This window comes from Capra hircus, chromosome 9 (assembly GCF_001704415.2).
Source record: "Capra hircus breed San Clemente chromosome 9, ASM170441v1, whole genome shotgun sequence".
In the NCBI taxonomy this organism is placed as follows: Eukaryota; Metazoa; Chordata; class Mammalia; order Artiodactyla; family Bovidae; genus Capra; species Capra hircus.
The window spans coordinates 52,764,024-52,783,223 of record NC_030816.1 but is presented as its reverse complement, the minus strand read 5'-3'; the positions used below and the strand labels follow the sequence as shown (position 1 = coordinate 52,783,223).

Here is a 19,200-nt window from a genome sequence, read left to right as displayed (position 1 = left end):
GAAAGAAAACTTTATCATCTTATATTCTGAAAGCAAAATTTAAACTTGAATCTTGGTGCTTATCATATTTTGGTCATTGACATGTAATAATATAGGATATTGTAACTATATAATTAATGGATATTTCACATAAGGTGTCAGATGTGGTAAAACAATGTAAAACACAGACAAATCAATCTCTTTTTATGCCAAATGGATACTTTTTTTACATATTGTGTTTTAATTTCAGATAATTTATTAAGTATGAGAAATTAACCTAATAATTTAATCTGGGGTTAACACAGTTTAGAAGTGTCAAGAAATGAGGCTGGTGAGAACTTGCAATACTTTTGTATCTTCAATATACTTTGAATGGGAACCATTTCTCATGAACTCTCATGGTGATTATAATAACATACATCCAACTGTAATTATAAAACAAAGCATTGAATATTTTAGGCCATTAAACATTTTTTAAATTTTTTTTTTGATGTGGATCATTTTTACAGTCTTAATTAAATTTGTTAAAATATTGCTTCTGTTTTAGGTTTTGGTTTTTTGGCCTCGAGGCGTGTGGGATCTTAGCTCCCCAACCGAAGATCAACCCCACAGCCCCTGCACTGGATGCTAAAGTCTTAACCATTAGATGGCCAGGGAGGTCCCTAGGCCGTTAAAGATTATACTTTATTGTTAGTAACAAAGTAAGCAAGTTACTGAAAGGGTGACCTGGAGTCTGTCTGTTTTCAATGGAGATATTCCCATGTATGGGTGTGATTAGCACAGAGTTGCTAAATCTCTCTCTGAGCCATCTGTGAGCACCTTCTTGGTTAAAAACAACACAGACTCACTCTGCTCAGTTTTCAGTTTTTTGCCACAACTGTTATCTTTATCTTAAACCTGGGAAGTTTCTCAAATGCCTCAAGTTTGGGAATGCCACCTTCCACAAAGAATCTGATCCTCAGATTGAAAAAAAGACCTCTATTAAGTCAACTACCTCAAACAAAATTTTATCGACATAAAATGTTGATTATAGAAGTGCCAATTCCACTGTAAAGGTAAAAAGAGAATTTTAGCTTACTATTGAGTTTAGAATACTTTCATGTGTTTGACTTTCTAATAATGCAAAATAAGATTCCTAGCTACTTGAGCACACTGGCTTGGTCTTTGGATCTATCTCAAGTTAGGGTGATTCATTATAAAACTCCTTTTATAATGGCCTCAGAGTGAGGTCTTAGTTCTGGCAAGTTGGCAGTAGAGACCTTGCTGACAAAGACCTCGCAGATAGTCTGCCATTGCGCTTGATGCTTTGGAGGCCTATGTCCTTACTACAGACCCAGCACAATCTCCTCTAAATAACTTGCTCTGATTGCCATGGATGATCCATTCATGTGGAACCTCAAGGAGACCACTGCAATAAAAATACCTAGAATGGTCCAGAGACCAGTGTAAATAAAATGTCTGCTTTAAAATAAATTCTAAAGTGATCACAGCCATCCTAACAATCACTTTTTCCACCAAAGATGCAGGTTTTTAAAAACCAGCCTATCAGAAACATCTAAATAGGCTTGAGGATTTCCTCGGTGGTCCAGTGATCAGGGTTCTGTGCTTCTACTGCAGGGGGCACAGGTTTGATTCCTGGTCAGGGAAGTTCCACCTGCTGTGTGGTGCAGCCAAAAAAAATTGATTAAGAAAAAGGCTTGATTTTGATTGCAGTGTTTAGTTCCTTAAGTCCAGGCTGAGTATGATTAGGAAGCCATTCTTTAATGCACTTCCATCATAAAGTATACTGCTTCATACCATAATGTATATTGCTTCATACCATAATGTATATTGCTTCATACCCATTCCAACAGTACAGGATATATCTTCCTTGTGTTACTAAGATTATGAATACAAAATTTAGCTTTACAAAATATATACTACTAGTTACAGTTTTGGGGCTTCCCCAGTGGCTCAGTGATAAAGAATCCACCTGCAGTGCAGGAAATGTGGGTTTGATCTCTGGGTTGGGAAGATCCCCTGGAGAAGGAAATGGCAACCCACTCCAGTATGCTTACCTGTGAAATCCCATGGACAGAAGAGCCTGGCAGACTACAGTCCTTGGGATCACAAAAGAGTCAGATATGACTAACTGACTAAACAACAACAACATTAACAGTTTTTTATTGTACATAATTCAGAGTGGGGGTGAAACAATTTTCTACAAAGAATAACCTTTTAGATCTTTAAAACTATTGATACCATCATATTTCATTAACCATAAATAAAGTAAGTGAATTGAAAAAATTAACATATCTTCGAAAAGATCTCTCATACATATTATATTTAGGTTTTTTAAATTATTTTTTATTGAAGGATAATTGCTTTACAGAATTTAGCTGTTTTCTGTCAAACCTCAACATGAATCCGCCATAGGTATACATATATCCCCTCCCTTTTGAAATTCCCTCTCCTCTCCCTCCTGTTCAGGGTTTTATACTGCCTTTTTCACAGGTTTTATGTGTGAAAACATAATTACATCATTGAAATAAAATACAAAAAATGTTAACAAGTTTCATTCTGTTGGCATTCACACACAAATGAATCTTTTTCCCAGAAAGGAGCATTTTGTATGTACAATCTTTTACAAAAGAGTCTAGCTAAGCAGAGAGATATTATAATTTTAAAAAGTAATATTCATAAGATCATGGGTAAGAGTGGATATGTAGGCACTGCTATATTTAATAAGCAAGGACTATAACACAGGGAACTCTGCTCAGTGTCGTATGGCAGCCTGGATGGGTGGGGAATTCAGCGTGAATGGATATGTATATACGGATGGCTGAGTTCCTTTGCTGTCCACCTGAAACTATTGCACTGTTAATCGTCTACACTCCAATATAAGATAAAAAGTTTAAAAAATCAATTAAAAAGAGAGAGGATATATAAGCACTGAGACTGGCCCTGCTTTTGAACAAGCAAACAGGTCTCACTCAGGAGGCACATGGTGGCAACAGCAGCTGTGAGTCCCTATCTTCCCTGCATCCCTGCACACGGCAGCTTCTCACCCGTCTCTAAGTGGAGAGTCATGCCCAAGTTGAGGTCATCCTGTCCATCAAAAAGAGCAGGGAAACATCAGGTCACATTCAAAATGGGAAATTAGCTCAAGGTCTAATTTCTATTTTTGTTGGTTATTATTTTCTGGATAAGACAGAAGCCCTTGTCCATTTTTTCTAATGTGGTCTCGATTTTTTCCATACTTCTTACTCAGTGACTCTCACTTAGCATCCTTTCTCCAGGACATGCCCACTTTCTTTCATCCTGTAGTCATTCATAAATCGAAAGTTTTTTTAAAAAAGCATACTGGGTCCACATGTACCATGTATAAGGTGAATTTATAATATCTATTTAAGGTAAAATATAAAAGCTGGTAGCTTAGATGTCTGTTAGAATATAAGCTCCTTGAAGGCAGGGAATTTTGTCTGTTTTGTCCACTGACATCTCCTGAGCTGCTAGAACAGTGTCTGGCACACAGTGGGTGTTCAATAAATATTTGTTGAAGGAATTAAGGTTTTTATATTTTTCATCCTAACTTTAATTCTCACTGATGTGTTATGGAAAGCATATTGATATGTTATATAAAGTACATATTTTAGAATGGATAACTTCCTAGAAACATACAACCTACCAAGATTGAATCATGAAAAAATAGAAAATCTGAGCAGAACCACTACTAAAAAAGAAGATGAATCAGTAGCCAAAAAACCTCTCAATGAGCAACTATAAAAAATGAAGGAAATTCCATCATTTGCAACAGCATGAACGCACCTTGAGGATGTTTTTCTAAGTGAAATAAGTCAGATAGAGAAAGATAAGTACTGTATAATCTCACTGTATAATAATATCTGTATTAATAGGTAGCATAAATGGAATAAATGTATAAATGAAAGTTTATGATCCTGTAGCTCTAATAATCCATATTTCTATTTCTCAGTTTACCTAAGTTTGATCAAGTATAAATCTTTCCCTATTTTCTTTTTAAAATATTTATTTATCATTGGTTCTTCCTTTTTTCCTTCTAGGAATTCATTCTTATTTTCTTCACCGTTTTAAGACAACTGAAGTCCTCTAGGATTTATTTCTCATCATCACAATACACCCATCCTTCCCCACACCATTTCTAGTCCCCTTGATTAAATTTGCTTTCTTGATTTGTTCCCAGGCCTGGATTACTGTTATCACTGAAACATACTCTCCAATCATATGAAAATCCTCCCGAGGGCTATTGCTCTCCTTGCTTCCTTCCCCCTAAAGGACCACGAGCTATCAATCGGGTCCAGTGCTTTCTCTTTGCAGATGCTTCTCCTTCCCTGCTTCCTCTCTTCGTCTTATCAACATTCTCCTGTCTCTTACCCACCAAAACCAAAATCCCTCCACTGATCCAGCCTTCCCCCTCTCTCTTTTTATCCCCTGTAAAATGACATCATCTCACAGTTTTTATTTCTTCACGTCTCAACTTACTGTAAAAAGAATTTTCCACCTCCATACACTTAATACGTTGTTTTAAAGTCACATATAAGCCCCTTGGTATCACTTAATACCTCAGATCTTTCCTTCCTTGTTGGAATTCTTTCCTCCTGCGTTTCCATTACACCTTGCTCTAGTAATGCACCTTCTGCCACCTTCACCATTCTTTTACAGTGTTTGTTCTTTTCCATTTTGTTTTATTTATTTTTCGCGTATTTTCTCATTTTGCTTTTCAGAGCTCTGTCCTTGGTCCTGGTCTCAAACTTACAAAATTTCCATGGGAAAACGAATCAATTCCTATCATTTTAATTTCCACTTCTTTTTTAAAAATGATTCCCACATTTATATCTTTAAAGTCTCCACTAAACTCCAGATCTCATATTTCTGGTTGTCCTCTAGATATCTGCTCAATGTATGTATTCCTAAGCCTTCTAAAATCTATTAATTTTATTCCCTTCCCCGTGTTATGCCAAGTGGCAATATTCCAGAGGAAATATGCTCCAAACTTTTTATCCTTAAGTGAAGATGATGTGTCAATCTCTCATCAAATAAATAAATAAATATATATATATACACATATATATATATGTGACTTGAGTAAGAAATAAACCTCTAATATTTTTTTGGAGTTTGTTGTTATTGCTGTCTGGATCAGCTGGGCCTAACTGATTCAAAATCCAAAACCAAATTGATTGCTGTTTCCCTGAGCACTATTAACAGAATGAAGGAACACGCTCTTCTCACCTGCTCTTATTCCTCTCTTCCATTTTCTTTGTGTTTTCTGAGCCATCAACATCACCCACTCAAGCAGGCTAGACACCTGGAAGCATATCTAGACTTCATGTTCATGTCTACCCACATTCCTGAATCAGGTAGTTCTGTAGATTCAGTTTCCAAGTATCCCGCAAATATTTTCTTTTATTTCCAACCTTAGTATACATCTTCTCATTGTCTGTTGCCTGAAATATTTCAGTGAGTTTGTAAATGATGTCCTTGTCTCTAGTATCAGGGTTCCCTAAATCCATATGGCTGTCAGAGAAACTTTTATAAAATGAACTTTGATTATTCCACTCTCCTGTTAAAATCTCTCACCAGTGCTTACAGAATAAAGCTGAAATACTGTGTTACGGTATATTAGACTCTTAATACTCCAAGCCCTTTTACTCTCCTCAACCACATCTCTACTCCAGCAACACCTAACCCCTTGAAGCACTGGTCCTTCCACTCTTCCATCACACACACACAGAGTCCATTAGTCCTCAACTGATCCTTCCAGAAATCCCAATTTTGTTTTTTTTTACTTTAAGAAGGTTTTTCTAGTTTTGACACACATCAATTCTCTCCTGATACTACTTCTTTGCTTAAAATGTGCTTTTGCTATTGAATGTGGCAATTTTTAAAAACCTTTGCTCACACAGCCTCTGTGATAGCCATAGATGGCCATGGCTGTGATCCTCTTGAGAATAGGGGGATATCTTACTGTAATTATATATGGAAAGCACAGAACTTAGCATATTACAGATACCCTAAAAGATGTTTACAAAATGGAAAAGATAAGCCTTTTCCTCAGATAGTTTAGCATCTGCTAAGGGTTAATTTTTTATATAACTTAAAATTTATAGAGCTTACTGTGTGTCAGGCACTGTAGCAACTATTCTGTAAGTTTTATTTTATTTAGCCTAACAGTAAATCTAGGGCACTGAAACGTGCATTATATACCTATCCTTACTGATTTCATTATCTGAAGCAAACCCTACTTCACCTTTCTGACAAGTAGGTCATTATAGGTTCTTGGGTATTAATTGGATTTCTTTCCTACACAGTAATTGAATGAATAGCAGAAACATTACAGCTTACATTTGGGGTTTTTCTCTACAACTTTCAAGAGGAATTTCAGCTATTTTGAACAAAAATTATGACGTTTCATGGACCTCTATAACTAAGAAGTAACTTAAATAAGAGACACAGGCACAGAAGGGTTGATCAACTGGTTCTACATCATAACTTTTCAAGATTTCATTATTATTCTACACACAAACATCACCCACAAAAGAATTTGCTAATTATCACTGAGTGGCAAAATTCCAAGAGTGACAGAATTGTATAGATGATACTCAAGACTTATTTTGGAGGACACTGATAGATGTTGGGAGAGCTCTAGGCCCAAATTCTATGGCTCCACTCTCTGGTCCTCTAGGTTGGAACATGCCTTTTATAATTCAGCTCTTGCAAATCTTTCATCTTCAAATAATAATAGGCAGATGTAGAAAACCTACTCTGTCTATATATTAAGAAACAAACAAGGGACTTCCCTGGTAATCCAATGGCTGCAAAGCCAGGCTCCCGATACAAGGGGACCCGGTTCTGTCCCTGGTCTGGAGACTGGATCCCACACGCTGAAACTACCACCTGGTGCAGCCAAACTAATAATTTTAAAATATATTTTTTAAAAAAGAAACAAGAAACTAAACAAACAAACAAATAAAAACAATATTCCTTTCCTAAGAAGTCCAGAACCAGTGGCGTTTGCCGAAGGCCAAAAGCCATGGGACGATGGAGCAATGATTTGCCACTTGGCCTTTTTTGCAGAAATACACAAAACGTGTAGAATCGTTTAGGTTTAACCCCTCCTAGCCCCATCACTTGGAAACTGGATGCTCTGAGGAATGTTGTACCCCACCCCATCCCCGCAGCCAAGGGTGAAAGAGTGATTAACAATCGCTTGGCAAAACAGCTTCCCGGGCCATTTGGGAGTTGCACGCGTTCGTCCCCGGGGTTCGGGCCGCTGCGCCTTCACGCGCAGCCTTTTTGTTTACTCCGCCAGCAGGGGAGACAGGGAGGGAGCGTGTAAAGATGCTCCGGGCCTGGGGGCTATATAAAGCTTTGGGTTCGGACCAGGTGGGTGCCAGGGGCCAGCCTGTCCATGGAGGTCTCGAAACGTACGGAGAGCCGAAGCAGCCAGTGCGCGCACCTCTGTCGCCCGCCGCCAGCTCCGGATCTTCAGATGCAGCACAGGGGCGCGGACTCCGGGTACAGCGCCTTGGCCCCGCCTCGCGCTTACCCTGCTCCATCCCTCCCGCCTGCGCCTTCCCGGCTCCTCCCCTCGGCTCTCCCAGCCCCACACCCTCCCCGCCCTGGCTCAGCTGCGGTCAGGTCTCCTGGACCTAGGTTCGCATCTTTTCTGCGCGCCTTGTGCTCCCCACCTCGCAGATCCGCAGTCTTCTGGAGACCGTGGACTGAAGACGGAGGAGAGAAGGAGCAGGAGGCACCGCACCACGCCGTGGAGGCGGTGAGTGAGCCGTGCGTGGCGGGCCGCGCCTCCCAGGGGCTCCGTTGATCGAGCCGCGCAGGGTACGCGGGACCCCGGCGAGACGCGCGCCTGGCCTGCCCCTGGCGTATTATCTCACCCGCCGGTGGCCCTACCGGTGGCCTTGTCTGTGCTGTGCGGTGAGTGCGTCCGCCGCTCCCGGGACGCGAGGATCGAGCCGGGAGGGAGGCTTCTGAGCCCCCGGGGTCACATTCCCTGCCGACGGGAGGAACGCTTGGTCGCCCGGGTTTGCAGTTTTTTAGAAAGGGGTGAGTGATAACTGCGATCCGTTTCCTTACACCCCCTCAGATGCCAGATGGCCTCGGAATAACGGACGCCTCAGGAAAGCTTTCCCAATACAGACACCCAGTCAGGTGAGTGACAGGCCTCATCGAAGGGCTCCTGCAGCTCCAGGGAAGGGTCTCGCACAGCCCTGCTCAGCAGCTGATGCCGAAGTTTTTCTCTCTTGGAAAAATCTACCTTCGAGGTTTATCTTCCTAGTCCCAGAGGTCCTTTGCTCATGGAGTTGAAAAATGGAGTTCACGCTCTCATCTGAAAGAACGGTTAATCAGTGCCCACTGAGTAAGCGCTTTAAAATATCTATTATGAAGAGGCAACGCGGGTAGCATTAGTAAAAGTAGAATGATGACGTCTTGTGCTTGCGAAACAATTTCTTTTTAATGCCAAAGGGTTTGAGTGAAACTGGCTTCACACCAGGCTGAGTGGAAATATTCTTACTCTTTTCCAAACCAGAATCAAGAATGGTGTTCGCAATTGCGGTTTACAACAAACCGAACAAATCAGCAAATGGAACTTGAGACGGAAGAAATAATGGAAACGTAATGAAAATCCCAAAGATTACAGGACCGTAAAAGCGATTGAAAGTTATTTGACCTAACAGTTAAGAGCTAGTTTGCTGTTCTTAGCCACAGGAAGTCAGTCTTCCTGCAAGATGATAGTAGCTTTTAATCAGGTGAAAGCTTGCTTTCATTGCCTGCTTTAGAGAGCTGTTAAATGAAGAGCTGTGTGAAGTTTGTAGAATGTGCATGTGTTTATAATAGCACGTAGTAGTCAGTAAGTGTTAGTCTGTCCGTTGTGTCCGACTGTTTGCAATCCCATAGACTGTAGCCTGCCAGACTCTTCAGTCAACGGAATTCTCCAGGCAAGAATACTGGAGTGGGTAACCATACCCTTTTCCAGGGGATCTTCCTGACCCAGGAATCCAACCGGATGTCCTGCATTGCAGGTAGATTCTTTACCATGTGAGCCACCGGGGAAAGACCATAGTAGTCAAGTAGTGTTGATTAATTTCCTACTCTTTGCTAGCACTATTGAAGAACACAGGAAAAGATAATCACAGCCCTTTGGAAGTGTTATAATGGTTTACTTTGGTCAATTTTATGACTAACTCTACCAGGAGAGGGGAGGTGGGAAAGTGTCAGGGAAGTGTGTATCATAGATGTGATTACCTGGCTGAGTCTTGAGGTTAACCCAGTGGAGAACCTGAGGGGTGGGGCAGAAGACATTGAGAGGAAAAAGAATAGCACAGTTCCTTCTGGGAGCCTCAAGGAACTGGCATTTGAGTGTGTGGAGCTGTGGTCACTCCAGCAGGGAAGCCAGAGCCAGATCTTGTATACCTTGGTACAAGACTTTTGTCCTGATCCTATGTATGGCATTGGGAACTTATGGACTTTATTCTGTAGGTGGTATTGGGGGTTACTCAAAGGATTTTAATTAAAATATTAATGTGATCAGATTTATGCTTCAAAAAAATCAGTAAGGAAATCGTATATAGCCTTAGTTAGAACATCAAAAGTGAAATTGGAAGTTATTGCAATTAAGTCATTGATGGAACTGGGTGAACTTGGGGAATGCTTAGTTGACAGAGTAGATCAGGCTTAGGCTTATGATGTATTGGATATGGTAGAAGTAAATAGAAGTAAATAGAAGTAAAAAGACAGAATGGTTCCCAGGTTGATGGCTGATGACCAGGTGAATGCTATACTAATGAAATGGAAATTAAGGCTTAAAAGATAACTTGGGTACAAGATAGCGTGTCAGATTTCCCATTTGTCATATTTCATGTGCATATGCGGCCTCCAAACAGATCTGTCCAGTCAAGAGCTGCATATACAGGTCAGTGGTCCAGAGTCCAGTTCTTAAGTGGAAATACAGACTTGGAGGCTTTGGTAAATAAACAGTTAAGGGAATCATGGCAGTGAGTCAGGTCATCTGGAGGAGTGAAAGAGGAAAGATGATCATTCTTGATAAAATGCTGGGGGAAGGCCAGCATCTAACCTGTCTACAGAGAAAGAGAGGTGCACAAACATGACTGGGAAGAATCAAACAGAATAGGGAGAAGTCAGCAAAGTGTAAAGTCCCTGTAAGAAAAATAGCCAGTGAGAGATTCTAGGGAGACAGAGTGTGATAATAATTAAACAACATTCTTTGGGTTTGACAGTTTTACACATTAGAAAATCAATTGCATTTTTTAGGAGCAATTTCTTTTCTGAACTAATGTAGCTGTTTCTTTGTATTTCTCTTTAAGTTCTGTCTTGTATAGTATTGTGTGTTTCTGATTCTTTTTACTCAATTATCAACTTCTTGAAGATAGGGATCATGATTTATCTGTCTTTGAATTATGAGTTATGTTTGGCATAAGAGATAGCTAAAATATTTATGGAATGACTGAATTACTGATGTTGCTTATTTAGGCACCCAATTTATAAACTTAACTGTTTGGCTAGAAACATTTATCAACGACATTGCCTATGTTTTTGCTTTCTAAAATGGAACATACTGAACATAATGAAATTTTCTCTTTGTTAGAATCAATCTGATTTGGGCACATGAGGCTACTTATTGTACACTAAAATACCAGGCACTCTAGTTGGTGGTGAAACCTTATTCTTTTATTTCCCTTGAATGAAAAATAATAGAAGATCAGATGGTAAGATTAATATTTGTTGTAAATTTGAAATTTTAAGGTAATCACATTTACATGCAGATTATTTGTACAAAATCAGTATTATTTTCAATATCTCAGTATACTGGTCCCAAATTTAGTTGGGTGGGGAAAAGGGAGAGATATGGGATCAAGGTTGTGGTCAGAGATAGCCTTTTGAAAAAGTTGCTTTTTGTATGTTTCTAAACTTGCTTTGGTTCCATCTGTATCTACGAACTAAGTCTGAGTGTCAAACAAGATGCTAGGTAATTTCTGCCTTTGTGTAAGGTGCATAATATTTTGTCATCTTTATAAAGTTTTTATCATCCCAATATTTAATGTCATGGTAGGATTCATCTTTTCCCCAAAGGAATTTGGAAATTGGAAGATAAATCTTCTTCTGTATTTTGTAAGAATAAGTATATCCATAATGCCTGAAGTAAGCTATCTAAATATTGATCTTAAGCTCATGGAGAGTTTAATGTGAATTTGATCCAACTTATAACTTGGATAAAGATTTAAAACAGTGAATCAATTATCGATACTTTATCAAATAGACTCCATGAAAGCTGGAATACCAGCATTTTAAACTCTATTTAAATGCATAAATCAGTTGATAAATATATGGAGCTCTTGAAATTTGAGCATTTCATGAGAACAAAGATTCTGAATGTGAAAAAAAAAATAAAGCATATTATGTTGTCTGCTTCTTTCAGACTATTTTGGCCAAAATCAAAGTGTTATGATTACTTATATCAAGAAGCAGAAGCTCTTCTGAAAAATTTTCCAATTCAAGCCACAATTTCATTTTACGAAGATTCTGATAGTGAAGACGAAACTGAGGAGCTGATCTGTGAAAATTAACCTGATTACTTTTGATGACATTCAAAGCTTGTAGGTACAAATTAGATTAGTGTACAAATGTATCATAATCCTTTTAAAATTAATTTATTTGTATATAAATTATTAATAAAATGAAATATTCAGTATTACTATGGTAGTTTGGCCTTTTTCATCCCTACAGTATAATACAATGTTGGAATTTAAAAATAGGTTCTGTTTACAAGTGTCTTGATTGTATTGTAAACATTTGGACCTTACAAAAGATAATTTGGGTTGCTTCATCAAATTACAAATTCATCTTTGTTTATAATTTTGAAAACATTTATGTATGACTTTTCAAAGAATAACAATATTTAATTTTCAAGGCTGAGTTTTGTAACATCTGGTATTTCCTACTGATCCCCATTAGATGTTGTAGTTACAGAGGCGTATTATTTTATTAGGTAATGAGGAAAATCACCTTATGTTATCAATCCCATGTTACTATTATCTATTAGCTAGCAGATGGTGAAAAAGATTGTAAATCATTGTCTATAATTAAGATTGGGAATCAATGTTAGGAATATTAAATTTTAGCAATTTTAATGAATGGTGAGTCAAGTTATTCTCACTTTAATACTCTTCTGCTGCCCTTAAATTCAGCAGTAAAATAGCATGGGTGTTTAGTACTTATGGCACCACACTGAGGGATCCCCAGAGTTAAAACAAAACATCTTACTTAAATGGAGTCTAAAAAAGGGGAGACAAAATGCCAGAATTTGATAATCATTTTTTCATTTCAGTACACAAGGGAGCTAAGAAATTTGGCAGACAGGAAACATTCTCCAATAATATCACCTTCCATTCCTCTGGTTCCCAGGTCCTATATTCTTATGTAAAAAATTTTCTCCTGGGAAGTGAAATAAGAAATTCTTAGTGATTAGCTTAACAAAATTTATAGAAGAATACATCCTTTTTTAATGAAAGAGAAAACAGAAGCACTTTGCATGGTAGATAGAGGTAACAGTAATTATGATCATGAAATTCTTTTAGCTCAAATACAGTCTTTTCAATTACAAGTACCTGAAATACAAGCATTTCTATTGCTTAGCTAAAATTGATTTACAGGCACTTTAGTGAACACAGTGAAATCACTCAGTCGTGTCCGACTCTTTGCGATCCCATGGACTATAGCCTACCAGGCTCCTTCACCCATGGAATTTTCCAGGCAAGAGTACTGGAGTGGGTTGTCATTTCCTTCTCTAGGGGATCTTCCCAACCCAGGGATCGAACCCAGGTCTCCCACATTGCAGGCAGACGCTTTACTGTCTGAGGTACTAGGGAAGCCCCACAGGCACTCTAAGAACAACGCAATTGAAATAGAACAATTTCAAACCATGTTTCAGTCAGGAAAAATTAGTTATGGAAAGATGATAGAGAGAGTTACTTAGAACTATATTTCTTCTCTTGAAAACTTTCCTTTCACTGGATTCTACTCTCAGGATGTGTGTGTTCCCCAGGAGATATGCAAAGCCCCACCAGATCACCAACATGGACCTTGAGCATTAGAGACTGGTGTTTGCCTGCACAGTATTTGTGCTGCTGTTATTAATATGTTGGAATAGTATTAAGAGCCACAGTCACATTTATTGAGTGCCTACCATTAGCCAGACATCTCACTTAATTCTAAGTACGACCTAAACTCATTGTGTAAATGGAAAATGAGGCACTGAGATATTAAAGTAACCTGCACAAGGTTGCTCATTTATTAACCCCAGGGGTGGCATCCAAACTAAACCTAGGTTCAGTTCAGTTCAGTCGCTCAGTCGTGTCCGACTCTGTGCGACCCCATGAATCGCAGCACACCAGGCCTCCCTGTCCATCACCAACTCCTGGAGTTCACTCAGACTCATGTCCATGGAGTCGGTGATGCTATCCAGCCATCTCATCCTCCGTCGTCCCCTTCTCCTCCTGCCCTCAATCCCTGCCAGCATCAGTCTTTTCCAATGAGTCAACTCTTTGCATGAGGTGGCCAAAGTACTGGAGTTTCAGCTTTCGCATCATTCCTTCCAAAGAAATCCCAGGGATGATCTCCTTCAGAATGGACTGGTTGGATCTCCTTGCAGTCCAAGGGACTCTCAAGAGTCCTCCAACACCACAGTTCAAAAGCATCAATTCTTCGGTGCTCAGCCTTCTTCACAGTCCAACTCACATCCATACATGACCACTGGAAAAACCATAGCCTTGACTAAACGGACCTTTGTTGGCAAAGTAATGTCTCTGTTTCAATATGCTATCTAGATGGTCATAACTTTCCTTCCAAGGAGTAAGCGTCTTTTACTTTCATGGCTGCCATGAAACTAAGCCTATCTGACTCTTAAACGTGGCTAACTGCAACACAACATTCGGGGGTAAGCTGCATTAGTCTACATTTCGCTCTATCTTTCAAGAAAGAGAGGAAGTTAGATGAGGAGGAAGACCTTGTCAGTGGGTGAATGGAGCAGAGCGAGACTTTACTAACCTCTTCAACTCGTTCACTAGTCATTAGTGAGAGTTCTTAAAGGTTAAGTGTTCTCTGCACCTCACAGGAGTGCCTGTTTGCATTTGACATCTCAGCTCTTAAAAGTTCTCTTTTCTGTACAGACTGGTGCCTTAAAAGAGTTTCTGGCAAATCAAAATGCCTTAATAGTGTTATTTTATTCCATATTTCAAGCAGTGTGATGGTTGTGCTTTAACAATGGACAGACAGTTATGTTCTGGGTTCACAGGCATCTCTAAAAATTTATTCTCAGATTCGGTCAGCACCAAGGCTTAGCAACAGCTTCACTCTTTAATCTTTCCACGGAATAGCTGTCACCTCCTTGCAGTGCTGAAATTCAGGATGCAGGACGAACTGGGCATGCGTAGTTTTCACTGGTTCCACCCCTGCCCGCTCTCCATTCGCCCCGTTGGCTTCGTCCCCACGCGGCCTCGACGTGCTGCGTCATGGCGCGCTTCACCCTGGACGACCCCGGAAGTGGGTCGGGGGCTTGGCCTCTGCCCGGCCTCGGAGCCGGTGCGGGCGGTGTTACTCCACTGGCGTTGAGCTGAGCTGTCGAGTTGGGCGGCGGACCCCGGGCAAGGCCCGGGCGAGGGCTCCAGGATGCTGAACGTCCCTTCCCAGTCTTTCCCGGGCCCCAGCTCGCAACAGCGCGTCGCCTCCGGGGGGCGTAGCAAGGTAAGCGCGCGGCAGTCCTCTCTTCCTGCCGGGATCTCAGGCTCCGGCACAGTCTGTTCTCTCCTTAGGTACTCTCTCCCACCTCCTGTCCCCACCTCTGGCTTTCGTCCCCTCCTACCCTTGCTGGCGATCTCTTTCAGATCCTATGTGTTCTCCAGTCCTGGAACTCTCTTAACCTCCATCTCTTACCAGCTGGTCCTTTTTCTTTCCCATCCCTTTATCCCGTTCTGTCAATTCCCTTCTTCCAACTCTTTTCCCCGCTAATCAGATTCAGATATAAGGTAATGCCAGGCTCTGTGCTTCCCATATTGTAGGTACTCTGTGTCGGCTTCCTTATAACCTGCTCTCCGTTCTTTTGTTCACTTTCTGAAGAAGTTGTGAGCAATCTGGGTTCCCTAGAAGAGGGGGAAAGCTGGGCAATAGCTACAGTGACCAGTGTTTATCCTGCCAAGGGTGGGGACTCCAGGAGCTAGGGAAGATTGGAGAAGAGAGAACAAATTTCTATATACAAACCTCCGGTTAGGTTTAGGGACACATCTCCAAGCCACACTGCCTTTCTCTCTTCCTCTGGTACTTGATTGTTTTATCACTGTCTTTTCTACTGATATCTCTTGCTAATTTTGAAGCTAATATAATGCTCTTTAAGTTTTTGTTGAACATAGTTACTGTTACCAACAAGTGGGATGCAAATGTGTTTTATATTTGCAGAATTTAATCAAATTGTCTCCCATGTTCATTGCAATATGAATGTTGCTTGCTCCTGTTTGTTAGTTCCTCATTCTATAACCACATCTTCATGTTTTGTTTTCAAGACTTCCACCTGATCAGGCCATTCCTTTCTTCATTTCTGGACTCTTGAGTCTTTAGCATTAACATCATTTGGGAACTTCATCAACTTTATTTTCTCCACATGGACCTGGAGCTTGACCCTAGGTCAGAATTATGGGTTCAGAGATCTGTAGCTTTCATTAGCCTTTCAGAAGTCTGTAACCCCAACTATAATAATATAGCTGAAATTGATTAAGTGCTTACTGACAGCCTGAGTGCTTTACATGTGTTACCTTGTGTAATCTTTCCAGTGACCCTGTGAAGTGGGTGCTTTTGTTATCGCCATTTCACAGCAAAGGAAACAGGTTAAGAAATGCTGCCTTGAAAGAGGCTTATACGATGTGACGCCAATGGTGACTTTTATTGCTCTGTATATCGGCCAACCATCCAATCACTTGTCCTCTCCTCGGGGCTTGACCTGTTTCTCTCCTTAAATGCTTGGCTAAATAGTAGAAACTTTGCAAAGAAAGAACCTCTGAATTAGAATATGAGAGTTGCTGCCCTTCTCCTTTAAAACTACCAGCCATGTTCTCAATATCATTTAAAGGAAATGATACTGACCCAAACACTCATAGGTGAGTGTTTGGGTCCAGAAAGTGAATAAAATAAGATTATTGTGCAATTCACACTCAGACTGATTTTTGTGGGTTTTTTTTTTTTTCCCCCTTTGTGAAATTGTTGCTGAACTGAACTTGGGTTCACTTGCCTGACATGCAGCAAAGCCAATCCACTCACATTGGGTTGTGGTGGAGGAAAGTACAGCTTTTATTTGCAGGGCATCAAGCAGGCAGAGGAGAAGAGGGTGACAGAGGATGAGGTGGTTGGATGGCATCACTGATGCAGTGGACGTGAACTTGGGCAAACTCTGGGACATGGTGAGCGACAGGGAGGCCTGGCATGCTGCAGTCCATGGGGTCTCAGAGAGTTGGGCTTGGTGACTGAACAAGAAGAAGCAGGGAGAACAGGCAGCTAATGACCAAAAGACCCAAACTCCCTGATGGCTTTCAGGCAAAGATTTTTATATTCAGCATTTGAGATGAGAGTCTCAAGGTGCATGGTTAGCTTGTGGATCTCTTGTTTGGTTGCTGGTGAGGTAACATGGTGACATTTTAGAAATATCAGTCTTTTGTCTTGTTGCAGCCAGTCTAGGGTCTGTATGCTTCTGGTTAGCAGTTTCTATCCCTTGAGGTTCTGGTTTCTGTAAAGCAACTCAAGGACATTAGGTTGTTAACTGTATCCATTCAGGAGGGACTAGGAGTCCTGTGATTATGTTATTTTCTTGCTTGACCAATGTTCCTTGGTTTTTGCATTTTCTCACATCTGTAGTCATTAGCTATTTGAATCTGCTTTTTGGAATTAGGGGAAGGCCTTGGAGGCTAAAGCTTTTTCTAGAAACAAGAAGTAGGGACATGAACCCGGGAGGGTCCCTCAGGGCCCTGCTCAATTTCAAAACAGGCTAATCTGGAACATGTGAGAACCTGTGTCAGGATTGTATGAAATAGGTTGTGGGTGAGAAGGCAGAACTTAGTTGGGGAGATTTGTGTATCATAATTGTTAGAAGCATGGACTTTTGAGTGAGAAGATTCATTCTTTTTCCATCTCTACCTTTTAGCCTCTTTGAATCTCTTTCCTCAGTTGTAAGTGGGAATAACATGAATAGTACCCATTTTATAGGATTGTTCATAGGATCAAATGAAGCTAATGTTTCTCTCAGCACAGTCCTGGGTTATGGTAAGCACTTACTAGATGTTACTAGCTTGTAGGCTTTTATGCAAACCTCATTGATTGTTGAGGGATTGCTGTGTGGAAAAACCCGTAGCACAGTGCCTGGTACAGAGTATGCACTCAGTATGGTAGCTAATGTTATTTCTAATACACAACTAGTAAGTATTTATTGAGAACCTACCATATGCTGGAGATGTGGTCTTTGTTGGGGAGGGAGAAATTTCCACTTTTATCCATCCCTCTTGAGTTCTTGTAGCTAGACTGATAAAGTTGACACAAGACAGATTAGCAGTAGAAAAGATTTAAATTTTATTCTTGCTTTTAAGTTTTAGACAATAAATGTGATGCTGAAAGCTCAGCTTCCATGTATACTGGTGCTGAATCAAATCTTGGAGACAGAGTTTCGGGTGAAGTAGGAAAGGATAGCTTTATTGCTTTACCAGGCAAGGGAGACATGTCAGGCTCCTATCCTCAAACCCCCATGTCCTAACTTGGGCAAGATAGTGACAAGTTTTGTGGTAAAAAGGTGTGATCAGCTCGTGGACAATTCTTCCTCCGATGGGTTGGTGGTGAGGTAAATAGGAGTTGCTGGAAAAGACCCTGCTGCTGACAGAGATTGAGGGCAGGAGGAGAAGGTGGCAACCGAGGATGAGGTGGTTGGATAGCATCATCAACTCAACAGACATGAGTTTGAGCAAATTCCTAGAGATAGTGAAGGACAAGGAAGCCTGCTCTGCTGTTGTCCATGGGGTAGCAAAGAGTCAGACACACAACTGAGCGACTGTACAACAAATAGGAGTCAACATTGACAACCTTCAGGTCCAACTGCTCTGGGGGTCTATATGCTTGTGGGCAGCATACCATAACTTCCCCCACCTAGAAGGGGTTTCACTGTCAGCTCAAAGATACTGTTGGGCTTCCTAGGTGGCCCAGTGGGTAAAGAATCCTGAAATGCAGGAGACACAAGAGATGCAGGTTTGATCGCTGGGTCAGGTAGATCTCCTGGAGGAGGAAATGGCACCCCTCTCCAGTATTCTTGCCTGGGAAATCCCATGGACAGAGGAGCCTGGCAGACTACAGTCCATAGGGTCGCAAAGAGTTGACACGACTGAAGCAACTGAGCATGCAGGCTTGATGGGAAACAGGACCTTGTCCCAAGACTGCTCTTGACTGTTTCTCCTTGGTCTCACCACCCCTCCCTTCCCTAATTAGCAACTGCTTGAATCTGCCCATTGGAACTCAGGGAAGGTCACAGAGACTTAATGAAGGCTGTTGCCAATAATCAAAGAAGTGAGGGACACAGAAAAGCTCTGTGCCCAGGAACCCAACAGAGCCCTGCACGATACCAAATTTGAAAGGAATTGATGGCACAAAGAAACTTAGGTCTGGGTACTTAATTAGTAAGGAATTTAAGCAAAGTTTGGGCTTGGGTAGTAGATTAGTAAAGAAGTAACACAGCTTACTTATAGTCTTTTGGGCCCTGAATTTCCTACCTCTGAGAGAAGGATGTCTTTCTACCTTCCAGTACAGGAAGGACACTTTCCACAGGGGAGATTTGTTTCCTGCTTTCAAGGAGACCAAGAGGGTGGTCCAAGTATTCATCTTGCATGGCCTGTGCTGGGCCCCAACAGCTCTGTTTTCAAAGAGTTTAATCCAGTGGGCTTCACAGTTATAAATGCCTAAGGACTCTAATAGTCTGTTATGACCATGAAGAAGTTGGTGCCAGAGAAAGCTTCTGGAGGAAGTAATGTCTGTGGCTGGGAGGGGTGAATCATTTTCCATTTGCCTAAAATATAGAACTCTAGTATTCGTGCCTGGAGAATCCCCTTGGACAGAGGAGCCTGGTGGGCTACAGTCCCTGGGGTCACAAAG

At 40.9% G+C, this 19,200-nt stretch overlaps 2 protein-coding genes across 4 annotated transcripts in view; both read left to right on the top strand.

Annotated features, from left to right (window-relative positions):
• RIPPLY2 (ripply transcriptional repressor 2) lies at positions 7,263-11,725 on the top strand. Of its 2 annotated transcripts, none has more exons than XM_013966501.2 (3): positions 7,263-7,774; positions 8,102-8,166; positions 11,453-11,725. In XM_013966501.2, exons 1-3 carry the CDS (start codon positions 7,409-7,411, stop codon positions 11,598-11,600), a joined length of 579 nt encoding a protein of 192 aa, XP_013821955.2. In that variant the 5' UTR covers positions 7,263-7,408; the 3' UTR covers positions 11,601-11,725. The 2 variants fall into 2 exon arrangements, with proteins under 2 accessions (XP_013821955.2, XP_017908673.1); XM_018053184.1 differs by lacking the exon at positions 11,453-11,725 and adding an exon at positions 8,546-8,962.
• The window catches only part of LOC102184907 (cytochrome b5 reductase 4), a 116,546-nt gene continuing 111,890 nt past the window's right edge, over positions 14,545-19,200 (top strand). For both annotated transcript variants that reach the window (XM_005684722.3, XM_005684721.3), the window contains exon 1: positions 14,545-14,775. In XM_005684722.3, the coding sequence (XP_005684779.1) occupies positions 14,701-14,775 (75 nt within the window). In that variant the 5' untranslated portion in view covers positions 14,545-14,700. The remainder of the gene's footprint in view (positions 14,776-19,200) is intronic.

Excerpts from the sequence above, each read along its gene's own strand:
- RIPPLY2 (XM_013966501.2), top strand. The coding sequence starts at position 7,409 with ATGGAGGTCTCGAAACGTACGGAGAGCCGAAGCAGCCAGTGCGCGCAC. Across the intron at positions 7,775-8,101 it reads CGCACCACGCCGTGGAGGCG|ATGCCAGATGGCCTCGGAAT; the intron begins GTGAGTGAGCCG and ends ACACCCCCTCAG. Across the intron at positions 8,167-11,452 it reads CAATACAGACACCCAGTCAG|ACTATTTTGGCCAAAATCAA; the intron begins GTGAGTGACAGG and ends TGCTTCTTTCAG.